Source organism: Chlorocebus sabaeus, chromosome 9 (assembly GCF_047675955.1).
Source record: "Chlorocebus sabaeus isolate Y175 chromosome 9, mChlSab1.0.hap1, whole genome shotgun sequence".
Taxonomy (NCBI): Eukaryota; Metazoa; Chordata; class Mammalia; order Primates; family Cercopithecidae; genus Chlorocebus; species Chlorocebus sabaeus.
Window position 1 is genome coordinate 106868507 of NC_132912.1, and position 20836 is coordinate 106889342.

Here is a 20836-nt window from a genome sequence, read left to right on the forward strand (position 1 = left end):
TCCTTAAAATCTGTATCCTTTTCTGTAATTATCTTGCATACTTTGTGTGTTTGTCATCTGCCTCCACCACTGACATCAGCTTAGTAAAGGCAGGAATCTATCCTGTTGTGTTCACTGCTGTACTGTCAGCACTTAGAACAGTGTCCATCTGACACAGAGAAGGTGCTCAGTAAAGGCTTTCCAATAAATGAATTGTCGAATGGAAGACAACACACCAGAATTAGAACAATGGAGGAAACAGCTCACTGCATGGTGCTGAAATATGTGGATGAAGTTGATATAGATTCTATAGAAAGTAGGGAGGGTGCCAGCAGCTTCTGAGGGCTCCATGAGCTGCATGTAACAGGTAAGGGCCAAAGGCTTCCAGTCAAGGGCAGTGGCTAATGTGCAAGTGCCTGTCCCTAGGCAGGTATGGAGGGTGGAGCTTCCTGCCCCCTTCCGATAGGAACATTCATGAGAATGTTCAGCTTTATTCACTCATGGAAACATCTAAGAGGTCTTTGGGGCAAGTTGCATTTGCAGGTCTAAGACCACTCATGGGTCCTATTTCCTCTTCCAGTATACCATGTGTATTGGAAGGATACACAGGCAGGATTACTGCAGAATAATCCTCCCTGTGCACCAGCCTGACCCCCGGCAGCTGGGAGCAGCACTCACCAGTAGAGGTGGAAACACCAGTGTTCACAGCCACAGGGCTCTGGGGCATGTTTTTCTTCACCCCATATGCTGCAAGAAAGGAAGCTGGGTCAGCATGGGAGGGTCGTTCCAGGCAACTCAGGAGAAGCCTGGTCACCCCTGGCAGAGAGGTGCCCCCGACCCTCTCCAGTGAGAAGCAGATGATGAATCAACTCTCTCCAGTCATGGGGACAGTAATGAGGGTTTAGACGGAATGTTCTTAGGTATAATCCTTCTCATCCTTCTAGCTGCTTCCAGGAAGTCCTCCTAGACCCTCATGCATCTCCTTCTCTCCTGAACTCCTACAGCCCTTAACACCTGCTCTGCATGGCCTATCACATATTCCCATTGTCTTATAGAGCCTCTCATTGTCTCATGTGTGTTAGACTTCCTCCGCCAATTAAGTAGCAGGCAAGTTGGGGGCAAAGGCTGACCTAGGTTTCATGTCCCCAGCCACCCCCAGGTTTGCACAGAGGCAGCAACCTGTAGGGGGTGCATCATAAAATCAACCAGATAATTGATTTGCAGTGACAGTGGGTTGTCAAGGAGAGCAATGAGCTGGCGAGACCACCAACCTAACAGTTTGACTGTGAGAGACACAGGAACATACAAGTGATGCCTCATAAGGTGATGCTGTTGACGGGACAGACTTCCCTGTGTGCTTGACTCATGTCTGAGCCAGTTAATGATCAAGATTGATATCTTCAGGGCAGGAGGTATTGTTTCTTTGGTGGGAAAGGTTGACTGATTTTCAGGGACATTTTGGGTCTCCTAATTCAGTGAGTTGTAGCTGCAAAGAGGTGTTGCTTCTCAGCCCTTAAGCTCCAACCCTAGCCTACTGACCTGTGGAAGTTGTGGTGGTGCCATGGGACAGGGTAGTCGAGCTGGGGGCCAAATTGTTCTGCATGCCAAATACTGTGAAAGTAACAGAGGTCAGGTGAGTACAGGGAGCATGGGGGATGCCCCCTGGCTTAGGACGGCCCCCAGAGTCCCAAACCACTTTTATGATCAATGCTTTTGTTGACAGATTCCAAAACTTCCTCGGTTCCCACACTCTTTGTAACATAGTAATTTTGTTAATACCCCCACCTACCTACCCCAGGTCAAAAATTACTAACAGTTCTACCTATCACGTAGTTAGGTCCCTCCAAGTTAAAAGCAGTAGTTTGCACAGGGTCTGACAGATGTTGCTGACAGATCTCTCAAAATTTAAAAATATCGTAGGGGTTCCTGTTTCCTGTGGTGCCTTGGTGCACAGTGTGGGAACTGTAAGCATAGGATATGGACACAGACACCTCAGGTGCTGAGAGGCACTAACTTGGCAAACTCCTAGTATTCCAGTTAGCCCTTCCTTCTCCTGACACAAACACATAAAACTCCCCCACCTCCACTGTGATTTCAAAGGCTCCTTGTTTATTTGATTGCTTGTTTGTTTGTTTTCAACAACGTGCAGAAGCTTATTCCTGCTGGCCAGCAGCTTTGCTATTTGGGGCACAAGATCAAGGATCTGATATCAGCCCACCTTCCCTTGGGGCCTGGTTTTTATCAGGACTTTGCAAAGCAAAATAGCAAACACAGAAGAAATAGAACATGTAGCCAATGTCCTCTGGATGTGGTGGGCCTCTCGTTAACTGGAGGAAGGTGCTGAAAATCTGAATGCAAAACTTGTACTTGTCTCTATATCAGTTAAGTAAATAAACAAGGCCCACATCCTTATATTTATTAGTCACATTATCACAGGGAGAAGGCAGACTCCTTTAAAAAGAAAAGATGTAGGCTGGTAACATTTACATATAGGCCTTTAAGATGCATGTGGAAACATAGCAAATAAATATTTCTTTAAAATTGTTGTATGTTTGCATTGGAAGCTAAGTAGTAACATTATTTACCCCAGTGTAGTTACTCCAACAAACTATGTGCTATATTTATAGAAAGATCTGAAAGCAGTTACTCAATGAATTACTATTTTTCTTTAAAAGATCTGAAATAAAATCCTTCTAAATTAACAATGCCTTTACCCTGAAAATGTCCTACACTATGATTCCATTAGACTCTTCATTTCCAATCCTCCAACTCTTCCAGAAAAGAAAGACACCACCTTAGAATACGCATGTCAATGTGGGCTCACGTCCCCTCGCCTGAGACCTTTCCCTTGAGGTCTGAGTTCTCCCTGTGGTTGAGGGGAGGCCCTGTGCAGCCCTGTGCAGTATGGGCTGCAGTATGCATAGAAGAAAGTCCTTCATGCTCTTGGGTGAAGCATCCTAACACTTCTATGCAAATAGCCTGGAAAAGTCATCTCAAGATGGTGACACTGACCTGAGGAGGATGTGCTGAGTCCAGGGTGCAAAGTGGATGAGCAGGATGCCATGTTATTTGGAACTCCGAAGACTGCAGGGGCAAGGAGGAAGGCTGGTGAGAGGGACATCTGGCCCAGACGGGGATAGAGATTCGGATACCATAGAAGCACCAGAAGAAATGCCAGGATTGGGTTTTTATATTTTGGGAAATTTTTGTTCTCAGGAAAAACAGGCTCTTGCCTTGCAGCAGAGAATCAAACACTAGCCTGCACTGCACCTTGGGTCACAGCCAACAGGTGATCTCAGGTCTGTCAGACCTGGAGTGGACAGTGGGTCCAGCCAAATTCTCTCTTGTGAGTGACCCCACTTTACAGAGATGGTCCCTGAAGCTCAGAGAAGTCAAATGATTTATTCAAGGCCCCACCGTCAATTCATATGAAATGAAACTAGATCTTCTACATCCATTTTCAGTGTTCTTTCCAATTTTTCCTGATACACTGTGCTACATATCCTAAAGGGGACACACCAGAATACCTTCTAGATTGAATTGAACTGAAGTTCCAGGGGGAGTCTCCTGGGATGTTTGGCCACAGAAAGCCTCTCCAGGAGGCCCTGAGGATGGCAAACGTTCTGAGGGTCATTCATCTCTAGGATAGAGGCATGCCGAGTTCAGGGTGAAGAGGGTGTAGGCTGCCCTCCAGGTACCTGATCCTGCAGAGTAGGCATTGGTGTTGAGGAGGGATGAGCTCTGGGTTGTCATGTTGTTGTGATAGGTCCCCATGGAGGACCCCGCTGGTAGGGTGGAGGACCACACATGGGAGGGAAGGTTGGCATCCAGGATCGTTGCATCGTAGGTGCCTGACACTGGAAACAGACACACGCACACACCCCAGTGAGAGACAAGTCAACACTCCCTGCTGGGGAATCTAGTCACCACACTTTTCTGGGACTTTCCTGGTTTGGGCATTGGAAGTTCCACATTTCAGGAACTCTCTCAGTCTGGGAACCTGGGGTAGTTTCCATCCGAAATCTCAGAGCTGGTGAAAACATTATCTCTTGCATTAGAAATTTTTGCTGGCTCCTGGTGAAATTTGAGGTAGCCATATTTTGCCTTGGGGTCCACCCATTTCTCCTTTTAAACCTGGCTCCCCATCTCCTGGTGGGCTGTCCCACCAATGGCCTTCCTCTCCACCTGTTGCTGAGTGTTCCCTCTTCAAAGACACTGAGAGAACAGTTCTTTCAGGAGCAACAAATGAGACCCCGAAGCGAACCTCTTTCAGTAGAATTCCAGGCACCATGGCCATTGCAGGGCGCATGCCTGGGCAGGGGAGCCCTTGGTCTGGGGCCACATGGCATGCATGGCAGCCTTCTCTGGTTCCACCCTCCTTAAACATCCCTATGAACCAGCCAGACACTGTGCCCCCAAGAGGGGATTTTCCTGCTTCTTCATATCTGGGGCCAGTTCTGCTTATTTGTCTGTGAGAGGGAGCCAGACATGCAGGTCAGAAAGTGCCTTGACGTTTTGGTTTTAGGGTGAAAAACAAGAAAGATCACAATCTCTAGGCTTTTCTCCAGTAGTGAATGGGAGGGAAGTTTCCTATCACAGTAGATCTGGCTTTTTCCCTCACCTCCCTCCACGACTTTCCTAATTTATATTTCTGCCTCCCACAGAACCTACCTTGCACTTGGGGGGGCATGTAATATGGAACTGCTGAACAACACTCATCCTACTTGACCAGGACATGTTGGTTTTCTGACTTCCTCCAGAGACCCACTGTCTACAAGGGCAGTGACTGTGTCTCTCTGGTCCATTGCTTTTCCTCAATGCCTGGTGCTTGGCATAGAGGAGACATTTAATAAATAGTCACTGAATGAATACATGAAAACTCTACAAATTTCCCCAATATTCTTCATTTGGGGGGCCTGGCCAACATACTGTCCCGGGAGAGAATCTCTAGGATTTAGGGCTGGGCTGTGCATATGGAATGGGTGACCAGCCAGGGGTAGGATAGGTACAGCGCACATTTTTCACTGCTTGAAGAGCAGATGCTCAGTGCTTTTCAAGGTCTCTGGCAAAGCCTGAAAGGCCTGCCAAGGCGTGGTTGAATCCCCAGGCCAGGATAGATCTGCCACCTTGTTGCCTTCCCTTCTGAAGAAAATAATGTATACAGTGGTCCATTTCCAAGACAAAGTGTCTTAAATTGGCTTAGGTCAGCAAACTACAGAAGAAACAGAATATACTAGGCCCCTGCTTGGATAGCTAATGCCTGCTTATTGGTCTCCCCTCCCTCACCAGTTCCTCCCCGCCCCCCACCCTGCTTAGTTTCCCTCACTCAAACCAAATAAGTTTAGTCTAAGATAAAAGTTTACTTGACTGCAAAATAGCTCATTTTGTCTGTTCTTATCAGCTTGCTCAGCTACTTAGGTCATAAGTCAAAAACTTGAAGAGCCCCTAAGCTAACTAGGATTGCAATGCATTGTGGACTGCAACAAAATGCAGCAAGACAACCCTAAACAAACACCTAGAGCCCCTGCCCAACAAAAGAGGGAACTAAAAATACACCCTCTAACATTCCCCCAAATAGTCCATTGGGGAAAATGCTGCAGGGTTTTAAGGGCTAACCCTCGAACCAGGGACAAGGAAAAGCAAAAAATGATAAAGTATTACTGTTTTATCTGGGCCAAAGAGCCCATTCATCAGCCTTCAGTCTTTTGGCCTAAGTTTGGCTCAGATGAGGACTGGGTGTGCCAAGCTTTAATTCACTATGTGAATAATAAAACCCCATCCTCACAAGAGGGGATGGGTTATGCTCTTTGTTAAATTAGTGAATTAACCCCCATACTCCCCCTTCAAGAGGAAAAAAAGAGCATAGTAAAAAGCCCTTGCCCAATAAAAAGCCCTGGGATCCCATAACACGCTTAGCTCCACCTTACATCTCACAAAGTAGAGGACAGGGAGATCAGGGGTTAACAGGAAGCCTGGAGGAAGAGGAATCTGGGGGTCATAAAGAAGCTAAACCCAATGCTCCCGTAAATCCTTATCCAAACTTAAGGAAAGAATTAGAACAACGTAAGAAGGACATTGAGAATTTCCCTAGTCCTTCTAAACAGCAGATGTCTAATATGTACCCTCTTAGAGAAGTCCCTGTGGGACAAGGAGAAGTTGGATATGTAAGTGTGCCTCTAACAAGTACTAATGTTAGAAATTTTAAATAGGAAATAAGGCCGCTCTTGGAAAAATTCCTCAGTTTAGCAAAGCAGCTAGATCAATTTTTAGGACCCAATTTTTGTACTTGGGCTAAGATGATGTCAATCATGACTATTCTGTTTACTGGGGAAGAGAGGGGAATAATTAAAAGGGCAACCATGAGCATTTGGGAGAGACAGCATCCTCTCGGGCAAGGAGTCCAGCCAGCTGCGCAGAAATTCCTAAATGCAAATCCCAGATGGAATAACAATAACCCCAAAGATTGGACCCAAATGCAGGACCTAAGGGAAAGAATAATTAAAGGGATTAAAGAGTCCACTTCAGAGACACAGAATGTCTCAAAACCATTCGAGCTCCAACAAGAAAAAGAGGAGACTCCCTCTGCATTTCTGCAGAGGCTCAGGGATCAAATTAAAAAAAAAAAAAATCAGATCCTGAGGACCTAGTAGGGCAAGGCTTTTTAAAGGTTAATTTTATGACCAAAAGCTGGCCTGATATTACCAAGAAACCGCAAAAAAAAAAAAAAAAGAAAAAAGAAAAGAAAAGAAAAAAGAAAAGATGGATGGAATAAAAAGTCAAGTAAGGAATTAGAAGGTTTTTGTTAAAAGTAAGAAACGAAATTAGAAAAAGAGAGAGAAAGCCAAAGCTGTCCATCTTGAAGACAGACAGAGGGGAGCCACAGCATGGCTCATGCTGGTGCCCAGAGAGAGAAAGAGTTAAGCTGCTGACTCTGAAGGCAAGGGGGAGCCAGCTGTGCAGCTGCAGGTGTGGGGGCGCCAGGAGCCGCAGAGCCGAAGCAATAAAGGTGGACAGTGTGAGAGAGCTAATGTAAGTAAGCTGTTAACATGGCGAGTGCGCTGGCGCCCAGAGAAAGAGGAAGAAACTGAGTGTGAGGGAAAGAGGAAACAGGGATGACAGAGACAGAGAGATAAAAAAAAGAAAATAAGCGAGAAAGAGACTGGAAAAGACAGAGATCAAAGACACAGAAGGCGAAACTGGGGAGAGAGATAATATAAAAGGAAAAAAGAGTACGAGAGGAAGAGAGAGAGACAGAGAAAGAGAGAGGGGCCATGGAAGACGGGAGATGGGGAGACAAAGGTGCAGGTAGACAGTGGCTGTCACGGCCCTGCTGGTGGAGGGGAGTCGGAAGCTGATCCTCTGCAGGGCCCTGGTAGTGAGCACCCCACGTCAGGTCAGGAATATATTAAATCAAAGAGTTGGGAGATGGTCAACTAATTCCCAAATTTTAAAATATGTAGCCATATTATTAGAAAAAGATAATTTAGTCTTGACAACATGTATTTGCTTGAATCCAGCCAGTGTCTTATGAAAAGGAGAGAATAAAGAGGCATCAAATCATAACTGTTTGGATATCATAGAATGTCAAACTAAAGTGAAACCAGACCTTCATATCAAACTAAAGTGAAGCCACCCCAGTACATGATGGGATGAGAGTGTTTGTAAATGGGTCATCCCAAGTAATAAATGGTAAAAACACAATGGCTATGCTGTCATTAATGGAAACAATCCTTATGTGAAAAAGGGAGATTACCCAATAATTGGTCAGCCCAAACCTGTAAATTACATGCTCTTAACCAGGCCCTAAAGCTTCTAGAAGGCCAAAAAGGCACTGTATATACTAATTCCAAATATGCCTATGGAATAGTACACACCTTTAAAAAGATCTGGACAGAGCAGGGCCTAATAAACAGCAGGGAGAAAGAATTCGTACATGGGGAACTGATCAAATAAGTTTTAAAAAGCCCCTTGCTTCCAGTAGATAGCCGTAGGAAACACTATAGAAGCTGTAGGGAATAGGCTCACAGATAAAGCTGCTAAGCAAGCTTCCCTGGAGGAAGAAGTTAGATTGTTTAGCCTAATCCCAAATATCCCTAAGGTGATATTAAAACCCAAATTTTCTAAAGAGGAGGAGGAAGAGCTGGGCAAGATAGGGGCCACTCAAACTGAGGATGGGAGGGGGGTGCTCCCTGGTGAGAGAGAAATGATAAGCAAACCCATGATGAGAAAACTGATGTCCATACTGCATAAAGGAAGTCACTGGGGTCCCCAGGCCATGTGTGTTACAATACTAAAAAATTATGGGTGTACAGGGATTTATACCCTTGCCACACAAGTGTGTGGGTGTTGTGTAACCTGCCAGAGAATAAATAAAAAAGTAGTTAGAAAACAGACTACCAGAGGAAGACCTCGTGGGTCAAGACCATTTCAAAGCATTCAAGTAAATTTTACAGAAATGCCCAAAATAGGGAGACTGAAGTATCTGCAAGTACTGGTAAACCACCTCTCCAGCTGGGTGGAGGAATTCCCTCTCCCAACTGCCACCGCTGGGAATGTTGTCAAAATAATCTTAAAACAAATTATACCTAGATTTGTCTTGGTAAAAAATATTAATTCAGACAATGGGAGCCACTTTACCTCAAAGGTGCTAAGGGGAATTATGGAAAGTTTACACGTTAAATGGGATTACCACACCCCTTGGCATCCCCCTTCCTCTGGAAAAGTAGAAAGAATAAATCAAACTCTCAAAAAGCATATTATTAAACTAATCTTTACAACTAAAATGCCTTTAATGTCTCCCAGTAGCACTCCTTAGGATTAGAACAGCCCCAGGCAAAGACTTGGGACTGTCCCCTTACAAGTTATTATATCGACTCTCACATTTAGATAGGACTACTGATCTTCCTTCTATGGAAACCAAAAACCAATTTTTAGAAATTATATACTGGCCATATCCTCCACCCTGTCATCCTTTAGGTTAAAAGGACTTCAAACTCAAACCCCGCCTTTTGAATTCACAGTTCACCACTTCCAGCCTGGCAACTGGGTACTAATTAAGACTTTAAAAGAAGATTGGGCTGGGCGCGGTGGCTCAAGCCTGTAATCCCAGCACTTTGGGAGGCCGAGACGGGCGGATCACGAGGTCAGGAGATCGAGACCATCCTGGCTAACACAGTGAAACCCTGTCTCTACTAAAAAATACAAAAAACTAGCCGGGCGAGGTGGCGGGCGCCTGTAGTCCCAGCTACTTGGGAGGCTGAGGCAGGAGAATGGAGTAAACCCGGGAGGGGGAGCTTGCAGTGAGCTGAGATCCGGCCACTGCACTCCAGCCTGGGTGACAGAGCGAGACTCCGTCTCAAAAAAAAAAAAAAACAAAAAGAAGATAAGCCCCACCCAAGCTGGCAAGGTCCCTATCAAGTGGTCCTAACCACTGAAACGTCAGTGCAAACAGCTGAACGAGGGTGAACTCATTACTCTCAAGGGACTGGTAAAAGAAACCCCAGAAGGAAGGGAAAAAGACAAATGGAAAGTGTATAAATCACCTAAGTAACATTTAAAGCTAACATTAAGGAAAACCTAGAAGAGAGCTATAAGCAAACCCCTTCATTAGGGGTGGATATGGTTAGGATTAATCTTCATACAAGGGGTAAAAGAAGAACTGAGTATTGGATAGGGCCCAGTACTAGGGGTGGAAAGTAGGGAATATCCAACCAATCTAATAATCAACATAACTAAAACCTCTATCCCCTAAACCATAAAATTCAATGCCTGCCGAGTCTTACATTGTGGGAACTTAGGAAACCAAAGGCAACTGTCACAAGCAAACAAATATCTATGCCCTAAAACAGGTTGCTATTGGGGAAAGCCCTGTGCTAGCTGGAATGAGGTTTGGTGGGCCCCAATTTCAAGTCTCACTTTCACTATTCTCTGGGTCTCTGAGTCCATTCTTTGGGTTTGGAGGGGTAAGTTTGTTTCTCACACTCCTCGGCAGCTGGGCTGTCAGACTTACCCGACTGGGAGCTCGCTGTCACAGTTTTGGTCTCCACAGTGCCTTTCTTGGGGATGGGGAGTGTGTTGGAGGAATTCCGGGTGGGGCTCACACTTGCGGATCGACTCCCTTTGAGCAAACGCTTAACATCATCCAATTCTGTCCCTGTAAAAGAATCCACAGATGTTTCTGTTAAGTCCAGTGTTCTTTCCTGAGTCCCTGTGCAATTTGGGGAACATTTGTGGCATTCTGACTAGTAGGGAGAATGGCATCTGTCTCACACATTGGGACTTTTTGCTTGGCTTTATAATATTCATATTTTACTAACGAATAGCACTTATCAACTTGGTACTTTGTCATATTAGCCTCATAAAACTTCTGCGTCTCACAGGAGGTCAAGGTGCTTGGGAGATATTTCCTAATTAGACCACATCAAACATCACAGGAATGATTCTGTGGCTAGAAGACACTATCATCTAGGATCAGGCAGTTCTCTAACCAGGTCCCTTGAAACAGATGCTTCAATAGCAGTCTCATCCCCTGTGCAGGATCCTTGATGTTGGGTCCTTGCCCTTGTATGCTTGGGGCTGTCAAAAGGAATTTGTGGGCCATAACTCCTAAACATTATGCTGTGTTCACGTGTAATTTAATTTCAAGTCTGTCTGGCTGATTTAATTTGTAGCAAGGTGAAAAGTGGAGCAAGCTCCCTGTGCCTCCCACACATGCATACTACCATGCATGAGTAGTGCATGAGAGGAGACACAGGTTTGTAGACACCATATGCTGAAGGAACTCTCAGCCCCAACTCCCTTCGCCTCACCAACCCTAAGCCTGGAAGGATTCAGGTGAGAAGGTGTCAGGCCTGGAGTCAGATTCCACAACCCTAGGTACTAAGCTCTCTGGACAAGCACCCATCTCTGTCCTGAGCCACTGACCCTACTCTTTCTTCTCCTACTCCTTTTACATGATTGCTGTCCTAAAGTTGAGCTCATTTCAAAACATTGTCAAATACCTCTAGCAAGAACATCAGGTATCTAACATATTCCATCGACAGAGACTGGGGGTCTCTGACATTTGAAATAAAGTTTGAATTCTTACACTCTACTACTGACCCTTCTCTAATCTATCCCATTGTGTCCTTACTTTGAACCTTACTTTGAACTGTTCCTTCGATGTCTTGTGCAGGCTTTTCCCTTTGAGCCGAACTGATCCACTCTTCAGTTTCCCTTCAGGTAACACCTACCCCCGGAAGGTTTCTCTGGCCTGATCTCCATGGGCTGCTGTGGAGCTGCTCCTCCCTGTTCCCTCACCACACTGAGTTGTGATGGTTGGCTGACTTACTGTCTATCTATTAGTCTGTGAAATACTACACAGCAGGAACCACGGTTTACTCAGCAGCTTAACTCCAGCCACCTAGCCCAGAGTCCAATTCACAGAAGGCCCTTAAAGATGTTTTATGAATGCATGCATGCACATACATGTGTGTGCATGCATGCACACACACACGCATGCACACATACACACAGCACTAGCCCTGGATTTCTGGACCCTTTCTTTTCAGCGAGATCATGACCACTTACATCGCGTGGATGGGGACGCACTCTGCAGTCGAACTCGAATTTCGCTCTCTGTACAAGGGAAGAGATAGAGAAGGGTGTGAATGAAGGAGCTCAGATCACAATCCCTGACACTGAACTCCTAGCAGCAGATGACCCTTTAGGCTGCTCTGACATTTCTGAGTTCTGGAAACAGGAAATCTAGGTGTGCCCAAGAAGAGTGCTGCTTAAAAAGGGAGACCTCCGTACCTCCAACCATTCCCCATTCTGCCAACTGCACACCTCCCAGGCAGCTGCAGATGTTCTAATAAAATTCCAGGCTGAGCAAGGAGGTTCCAGTACAATCAGCAATGATCAACCCTCTCCCCATCATCCACCTCACGGCTGCCACAACCAAGGTTCTCTCCTGCCTCCGTGGTCTCAGGCATTGGCCAAAGATTCTAAAAACCAGTGTTTACTTGCCATTTTGGCCTCTTCAGAGATGGGAGGGGCAGGAAGCTGGTAGTTAACATTATTAGTCAGCTTCAGGTGGAGAATTTGCATCTTTCAACTATCAGCCTAAAGTTGTGGGTGGTTGGCATATTCCTAACTTCCAAGTTATTGATGATAATAAGGCCCATAGGAAGTCTAGGTGGGTCATTGTGAAGAATTCTGCCTTCAGCTCAGCCCTAACATGCTGCCCCCAACCCTGCCCAAAGTTTAGCAAGGGTTGCTTCTCCCAGGATTATATTTCTCTCCTGTATCATTGTCTAGATGACTAGATTACAAAACTGTCCTGGAGCTGTTTATCTCCTGGATGAATTTCGAAAAAAAAAAAGGTTGGGGGGATTTTGCTCATCTTTTGATCTGTAAAGGCAATTAGAGCATATCTTGTTAAAGTCAGCCAGGAGACCAGAAGTGAAAGCAGATGTGGTATCTGCATCTTCAGATGATCCACAGCAAGACAAATGATGCTCCACATTGTTATCATGTGTTTTGCTTCCTGCCTCTATGTGCTTGTTAGATTACCGTCAAAAGCTACCCTTCCCCTCCCGATAGAGCCGGGCGGAAGATTCCCAGGATTCTCTAAGCTCCTTGAAAGCAGAAAGCATGCCTTGTTTATTCTTCTGTACTCCTTACACTCCCTGGCTCAAGGCTGGACACACATTAGCTGCTCAGAAAATACTTGTCGAATGAATTGGACTGAACCCAGTGATGGCACTCACCTCGTGTTTGACTCCGTCCTCTGGTTGAAGAAGATGCTGAGAAACAAAGAAATGCAATTTTAGGCATATGTAAGAGGTGGCATGCTAAAGACTTTTGACATGGAGGTAGATATATTTGGTGAGGGGTTACTTTCATAGTGTGTCTAAATCCAGATAGAGGCTTTTCTGAATAGCAGTTGCTTAATAAATGATGATCACTTAGCAACAGCAGAGAATGTTTTGTAATGCCCTAGTACATTTATGATGTTAAATTAGCTAAATGAATATTAAGTTAGCTAACATTTTGAAAGTTAAGTTAGCTAAGGTAATCTGTTGGGGAGCATGATCCATTTGGACTGGCTGACTACACTGATCAAATGTATCAAAAAGCTCCCAAGTCTTCCCTTTGATTTTTTATTCAAAACTGCCATGGTTTCCCCACTGTAAGCAAATACATAAAATTATAATCCTTGTATAATCAATGATCCTGGTATCAATTCATATGCACAGTGAGATTGCAAGAACATGGAACAAAAACTTAAGGCCAAGTGAAGACACAGCCTGGGGGTTCATGAAGCACACACAGTTCCCTTGAAAGCAAGCAATAGTGGAGGTGCCGGGATGCCTAGCCCTTGTGTGTTCTACTCGCTGCTCTGCCTTGTGGGAGGCCTCTGTGCATCTCCTGGAAAGAAGAATCCCTACAATTATTGCTTGGCCTTAGGGGCTTATCCATCCAAGCCTGAGCCTTATATATAGCTTACCATTTCTATAGTGCCACGAGCAAAGGCTTATGACAGCAAGTTTATGTGGTTGAGAGTCCCCTTATTATGCTTCAGGATAAAGAGCAAGGGAAAAATAGGTCAGCAGGGGTCAAACTCCTTTAGAAGAATCCATTTAACTCATGATGTCCCCTACTCCCAGCACTTCATCTCCCCCAGGGATTTTCCTAGAGCCTCGTTTGACCATTTCTTTAGAAAATGAGGAGAAGACATACCAAATTCCTTCCGAGGGTACTCCGGAGAAGAGTTGCCACTGGAGCTCCCTGGAGAGGGGATAAAACACTTAGAACAAATGGCCTCTTAGGCCCATAGAGCTTCCAAAAGGGGAGGCAGTGCCTGTTACTTCTTTCTGGACCTCCACAGCCCTCCGTGTGGGGGGATGAGGTATGCCCTTCAGCATGCATGTCAAAGGAGCCAGGCTCATGATGTAAACACGACCCATCACGGCCCTGGTCGCAGCACTTTACTCTGGTCAAGGACCTACTTCAGATGAGGCAAGGATGAACAAAGGAGAGCAGCAGGTTTTGATTTCTTTCTTTTTTGTTCACTTCCTCCACCGGGCTTGCCCTGTCCCTGTTCTAGAGCAAGTGATCTGCCCGGATCAAGTAACCTGCCCTCAGCACCAGGAACCTCTCTGACCTTGTGAGGCTTGTCCCAAACGTGGACCCGATTAAAATGAAGGTACAAATCCCTGGTCAGGCCCAACCTCAGAAAGCACTGTGATGATGCAATCCACCTCACCTGGATTTGGGGCTTCCCAATGGCCGGTAGCTCTCATCCTGCAGCAGCAGGAGGGAGTCTGCTGTGTGTGTGGGATGCCAGCCCGCTGTAGCCATTCACTAGAGTGTGTGGGCCTTACTCCTGCTTCTCCAATACCAGCACCCATCTCTTCTCACCGTTAAACTCCTTGGCCACCTGGCTGGTCAGTTTCCCACATAAAACTGCTACTGCAGATCACCAGGAACTCCAGGAACCTTAGTAATGGAACCCAGGTGTCTTCTTCTACGACTCCTTCTTGACCCTGAGCACTCTCTTGTGTTGACCTCAGCATTGCTGCATGTTCCTGGTCTCCCCATGTCCCTAAAAGACTCTTCCTCCTCTCTCTGTTCTCTGGCTCTTCTTTTTCCTTATTCCCTCCACTTTATCTTTCTTTGCTTCCTTCAACTTTTATACTCTCCTTCTTGGCAAACTCCTTTAGTCTTCTGATTTCCTCTAACACCTCTCTGCGAATGGCTTCCACCTGGGTATCTGGGCCGTGACTTCTTCCCTGAACTCAAATCCTGCATCACCCACTGCCTGCTTGCTACCCTCGCCAGACAGCTGGGCAAGTGGCTGTACTTTAGGATGAAATAGCTGGATTCATCAAGTGGAGTCATCCATCTAGTTCCCTGTTTCAGTTGTTGGCACCACCAAGAACCCAACCTGTGTGTGAAGCCTTCTCCTTACATTTAATCTATTGCCAAACCTGTCAATTCCACTTCAGTGATACCTTCCACCTCTAGCTCCTCACCTCCATCATTATCAACCTGGTCCCAGCCAAAATGTCCCTTCTCTGGATGACTGAGGAGTTCTTTTTAACTTGTCACTGTGTTTAGTCTCTTTCTCACCAATTTTTCCAACATATGGCTTCCAGAGTTCCAGTCCTGGACCTCAAATATGATTGTTTTGCTAAAAACTCTCTGTGGCTTCCCATTGCATATGGAATAAAGTCTAAACCTCTTATCCCAGCACTGAATCTGAGTCCCTCAAACCTTTTGTACATAAGTACCCCTGAATTTCCGACTTAAGCCCCAGGCTCTCCTGGCTGTCTTTGCTTATGTTGCTGCTCCCACAGCTTGGACAGCCCCATCTCTCCATCTTTGGGTAACAAACTCTTACTCATCATGAGGACCCAGCTCAGATGTCACCCACTCCATAGAATTTTCCCTGATTTCCTCAGCTTAAAATGATAATCTCCATCTGCTTTACACAATTGTATTTTATCTGTCATCTTAACATGTCTATTAGACTATAGGTCCTGAAGACAAGATCCATGTCTGATTCATTTAAGCATTCATCAAGCCTTTCTACACAGTGTTAAACACATAGCAGGTGCTGGATAAAATACTAGTTGGAAAAGTAACTAAATGGGTGAATGAATGAACAAATGAGGTAGTGAATGAATGAATGAAGTCTTCAAGTAATGAAAGTCCATAAAAGAAATGAAGGAGGAGTGGGGAGAAAGGTGAGGGGCAGACACAGGTGCCCAGGATGTAAATCTTCAAAGAATGAGTGAAGTTGCTTGGGGAAGAGAATAGTTCTCTTGTATGGTTAGTGGGACTGATACCTTCATACGCATGGCGGGTAACATGAGTTTTCCTTTCAAAGGTTGAGCCTGGGGAGTTGGGCAGAGTGGAGGCAGGTGAGTGAGCCCTCCTGTAACTAGAGGTGGAGGCATGGCCTCGTGTGCTTCCAGCTGCAAGAGGGGAAAAGCATAAGTTTTCAGTGCTTCAGCAGAGAGGTGAACCAAATGGTTACTCTGACCCAACTATATTAACCAAGTACACTCAGGGAGGGCTTTCGGGAGGGCACAGCTGAAAGGGGCCACCTCAGCATTCCCCCAGCTGTTCATAAATGGAAAGGTGGAATTATTGCCTGGGAAAGTCCTTCCTGTGCATGGTTACCATGCATGGAAATGGAAAGGATTTGGCAGCATTTTTCTTGTAGACACTGCTTGGAAGGACTAGAATATAATCTAGCGTGGAAGTGTGCCTCAACAGGTAAGGGCAGGTGTTTCTTTTGGTCAACCTGGCTGTTCTTATGCCTTGGGGCTTCCTTTTTAGTTTTACTTTCAAGTATTTTAAATGGCTTCAGGGGATATCTGGGTGCTTCTTGTTTTTGTTTTGTTTTGCCTTGCTTTGCTTTGTTTTGTTTTAGTTTGAAAGAGTGCTTCACTGGGAACAATGGGCCTGTGTTGGATGCTTGCCCAGTGGAATCTTGCACAGCATGGGATCGCATGTCACCAGCTTCCCTTAGCACAGTAACCCAATCTTTAAGTTTCTTTTGTTGTTGTTGTTAATTCAAATTGTAAACCCTCAGGCGTGCACATCGTTCTCTAAAGAGATGGCTTAAAGAGAGTGATTTAGTGGGGAAATAGCTACCTACCCATGAAGTCTTCTTAATTAATGATAGTTATTTATATTGTGGACTTAATGAAAATGGATCTGATTTTAAGCAGGTTTCAAATGCTGATGATTTATAATTTATACTCCCATTCTCCACCCCCGCCGTCCAATGGCTGTGTGTTATTTAGGTAACTCTTGGGGGCATTTGGAATGGATGACAGGTGATTGTAATTGTCCCTCTTGTGCACTGATTCAAAATCGTGTCTGCCCTGTGTCCTGTGTAGGACTTTCTTGGTATCTGTCTCTTTGTCACCCATTCTTCCCTGACCCGTTGCACCAGTGGGCACTCACTTGAGTTTATGTAGCCGCTGCTGCCATGAGTCAGGCTTTGTTTCTCCAGCCGGCTCCCTCCACCAAAAGAGCCTGTTTTGGCATAGCCATTGCTGGTCCCGCCTTCTGCCAGGAACAAAAGCAGGTGACAGTTTCAGGGTGGAGTCAGGCCAGAGGATCCCCTGTCCCCCACCATGTGGAAGCCTTCCCTGGTTTTTCACCAGGACCTTCTTAGTTTGGGGTCCCTTTCTCACCTACATTATAAGATGCAAGCTGCCATGCTCCAGTTTCATTGTTTTTTGTTTTGTTTTGTTTTGTTTTATACAAATATCTAGAGTGAGTATTCCACCTGATTTAAAAGAAAAGTCTCCTGGGTGGAATATAGCAAGTTGCATATTAGGAAATTTTAAATATTAGAAAAGGCTGAGCGATGAAAGCTCCTTGAGTCCAGGACCTGGTTGGGCTTGCTTTTTCTGAGTGCCTGGTCAGCACCCAGGCATGGCAGCGCCTGGAAGTGCTGGAAGGGCGTGTGGCAGCTCTGTGTTGCTGCTGTTCCACCGGGCAGCCCATCACGGCTCCAACTTCACCTGCTGGTGAGTGGGCTCTCCTCATCCCCAAGGAACAAGGCTCCCTGGAGGTGGGGGCAGGGGGTAGATTTTGGGCTTAGATCAATATTACAGGAGTGATAGGAGCTCCTGGACAAAAAAAGTAGCCTCAACAAGAAGCTTGACTGGTAGCCCCCAATCCCTGCTCAGGTTAGATGAGATATCCAATATTTTAGCATCTGGAATAGGCAAATCTACAGAGACAGTAGATTTGTGGTTTCCAGGGGCTGAGGAGAGAGGAGGGAGAATAAGGAATGACTGCTAATGGTCACTTCTTTTTGCGGAGCCATGGAAATCTTCTAAAATTGAACTGTAACCATGGCTGCATAACTTGGTAAATATACTAGCAATCACTGAATTATACACTTCAAACTGGTGAATTCTGTTGTATAGAAATTAATGTCAATATAGCTGTTAAAAAAGATTTCAAAAATTTTGGAGCTCCCATGGAGAAGGTTACAAGTGTGGGGCCTTTCAAATGTGACCTACTGAAAAGAAAGCTATTGAGGTAGTTACTTACTTGGTGGTAAGGATGTAAGTCTTGTGGTTACTGTTTCAGTGACAACTAGAAAAAGACAAAGAAAAGGTGAGTTCTTATGTAATGCACTGACACCTTTGGATCTTGGCAAGGTCTAAGCTCTGCCATAGGCTAAGCATATTAAATTAGGTTCGACGTTGATTTTTCTATGCTTGTGCTTTAAGGTGTATGATCTGACCCACTGTGCAAAAAGATATGAGCAATAACAATGGGTTTAATATGCTTGGAAAATAAGTTTATATCTCCTTGGAGCCAAAAGAAGTCAGTCACTGTTTGAAACATGAGTAGTTTTGGTGTTGATGTCTCTCCTTAGACAATTAGATCCAGTCCAGACCTGGTCTGAGGTTGAAGGAGGACCAGGCCCTCTTGTCTCAAGTCACTCTGTTTCTCTGAATTGCTCCTTCCCCATTGTCTCTCAGTCCAGCTGAGACCAACACCCTGGCTGACTTCCCTGTGTACTTCTTCATGAATTTGGAGGTGTTCAAGAATATTATGTTTTGTTCTAAAGTCTTCAGGGTAACCCCTGAAATTGTGGGAAGGAAGGGGGCTCCTGGTAAGTCACATTTGGGGTTTGGCAAAATCAGTGATCCAGGCGCATCACAGACAGACTTGAAGAACCAGCCCCTTGGCCTCTGAAATTTAGTTCCTGTAGTTCTGATAGATGGTGAATCCATCACTCATGCTCTGACTGTGGCCCTCACTGCTACCTCCGTCTCTGGTGGGTATACAGAAGCCCCTACCTATCTGGGGTTTTTGTTCTTTAAAAGCAAGTTTCCAGTGTGTGTGCTTCCATGCATGTATGCATGCATGCGTGTGTGTGTGTGTGTGTGTGGCATGCATGGGCACATACGTGTGGGGAAGGTGGTGAAAGGAGAAAAGAATAAAGGAAGATGGTGCAGGATCATTTTGTGCTACTTTCACCTGTGCCGCTGACACCTGCTCCATCCCACAAAACTCTTATTCACACTGTCCTTCTTCATACTGCATTTTGCTAATTAGTTTGGTTGTCCTAGCAAGAAAATGCGCTTATGGACACGCCAGAAACAGTACTTAATGCATAAAAGGAAATGTTGGATGGGCGCGGTGGCTCACGCCTATAATCCCAGCACTTTGGGAGGCTGAGGTGGGTGGATCACAAGGTCAGGATTTGAGACCAGCCTGGCCAACATAGTGAAACCCTGTCTCTACTAAAAATACAAAAAATTAGCTGGGTGTGGTGGTGAGCACCTGTAATCCTAGCTGCTAGGGAGGCTGAGGCAGGAGAATGGCTTGAACCTGGGAGGCAGAGGTTGCAGTGAGCCAAGATTGCACTATTGCACTCCAGCCTGGGTGACAGAGCAAGACTCCGTCTCAAAAAAAAAAAAAAAAAAAAAGGAAATGTTTTTCTAGAGTACAGTGGCAGCTTGTTTTGAAAAATGGTCCTTGAGCTTTCACTAAACCTCTCATTGTACAGACCTTTGGTATTCTTTGACACATAAAAATAAATTATTTCCTAACTAAAAGTTTCAAAAGTTTCAAGTCTATGGAGCCAGAATTTTTTTTTTATTGGAGATATATGAAAGTCACAGAATAAGTGAAAGAGTTTCCTGACTTAAAGTTGGTAGGAGGAGAGTTTAAATGTCTCTGAATTTATTATTTGGGCAGTTTCACAAAAGAAATGTATCTGTTTTCAATTTTCAGTGTAGAGGTCAACTATGATATTAGTTTTATTTCAACTTTGTCTTTGCAATAACTAGGATGTTATTCGTTTAGATTTCTGTTGCTCTGTACCCCTAAATTTGGAAATGATAAAATAAATTATGGTGAATTCATTTAGCATAATGCTATCTCATCATTAAAAATGAGGGTTATAAAAACTATACATGGAAATGACAACCTTCATCATTCAAGAAAAAGCAGGACATCTTTTGACATAAAAATCAACAAGAATTATCTTATGAGAAGGATTAAAGTCCATTTAGGAACACATTTAAACATGATACAGTGGTTGTGGTAGCATTATTAATGAATTACTTATTCTGTTTCCAAATTTTTGTTACTTTTATAATAAAACACATAAATTTAAAAATTCTGATGCTCTTACTTCTTTCAGTGACTTCAGTACCATCTCTGTTTTTCTTGGTTACATCCATACCATAGCCACCTGCAGGAAAAATCAGAAACCAGGATAGTCATATTTATCATTGTTTTTCCTAAGTATAGGTCCCCACTGTTGAAGCTGATAACCAAAAACATGATTTCAAGAATTTAAAGCATGATTCTTTCATGTGAGTATTTTTTTACAAGATCATTCCCATTTCTTGTAACACATATAATAGAGATTAATTTAATAGTTCCACTTTGGATTCTATTTCTTTGTACTGGGATCTTATTTTTCAGTGTCTAGTTGATCAGCCTGCCCCCTGCTGAGCATCAAGAGGCTTACATAGCAGATTAGGTGTCCTGACCTTTGTTTGACTATAAAATCTCCATTCTTTTCCATGGTAATAAATAGCTGAAGGGGATCTGTCAAGGCACTTAGTGCTATCAACTAATTCATTTTAACACCTCCCATAATGTTCAATGTTCTGTATGGAACTCTATGCATATGAGACATTCATGCTTCATTATTTTAGAGTCTGGAGGTAAGAATGGCACTTGATGGATTTAAATCAGGATAAAAATAATTTTATTTGTCATACTTGTATGGAACTTTACTCTTTTCAAAGTATGAAACATTCACTATAATCAGCTCTTGCATGCTTATCTGCAGACATAAGTATAAAAAACAGTT

General features: G+C 44.5%; 1 protein-coding gene across 1 annotated transcript in view; it reads right to left on the bottom strand.

Moving 5' to 3' along the window:
- COL17A1 (collagen type XVII alpha 1 chain) overlaps positions 1–20203 on the bottom strand; it is a 51265-nt gene extending 31062 nt beyond the window's left edge. Inside the window, 12 exon segments of the mRNA XM_073019313.1 lie at positions 658–726; positions 1519–1590; positions 2992–3063; positions 3678–3836; positions 9989–10132; positions 11548–11595; positions 12729–12764; positions 13702–13749; positions 15813–15941; positions 16942–17046; positions 18046–18090; positions 20147–20203. Of these exon segments, the coding sequence (XP_072875414.1) occupies positions 658–726; positions 1519–1590; positions 2992–3063; positions 3678–3836; positions 9989–10132; positions 11548–11595; positions 12729–12764; positions 13702–13749; positions 15813–15941; positions 16942–17046; positions 18046–18090; positions 20147–20195 (976 nt within the window). The 5' untranslated portion in view covers positions 20196–20203.
- Positions 20204–20836: the final 633 nt, after the last annotated feature.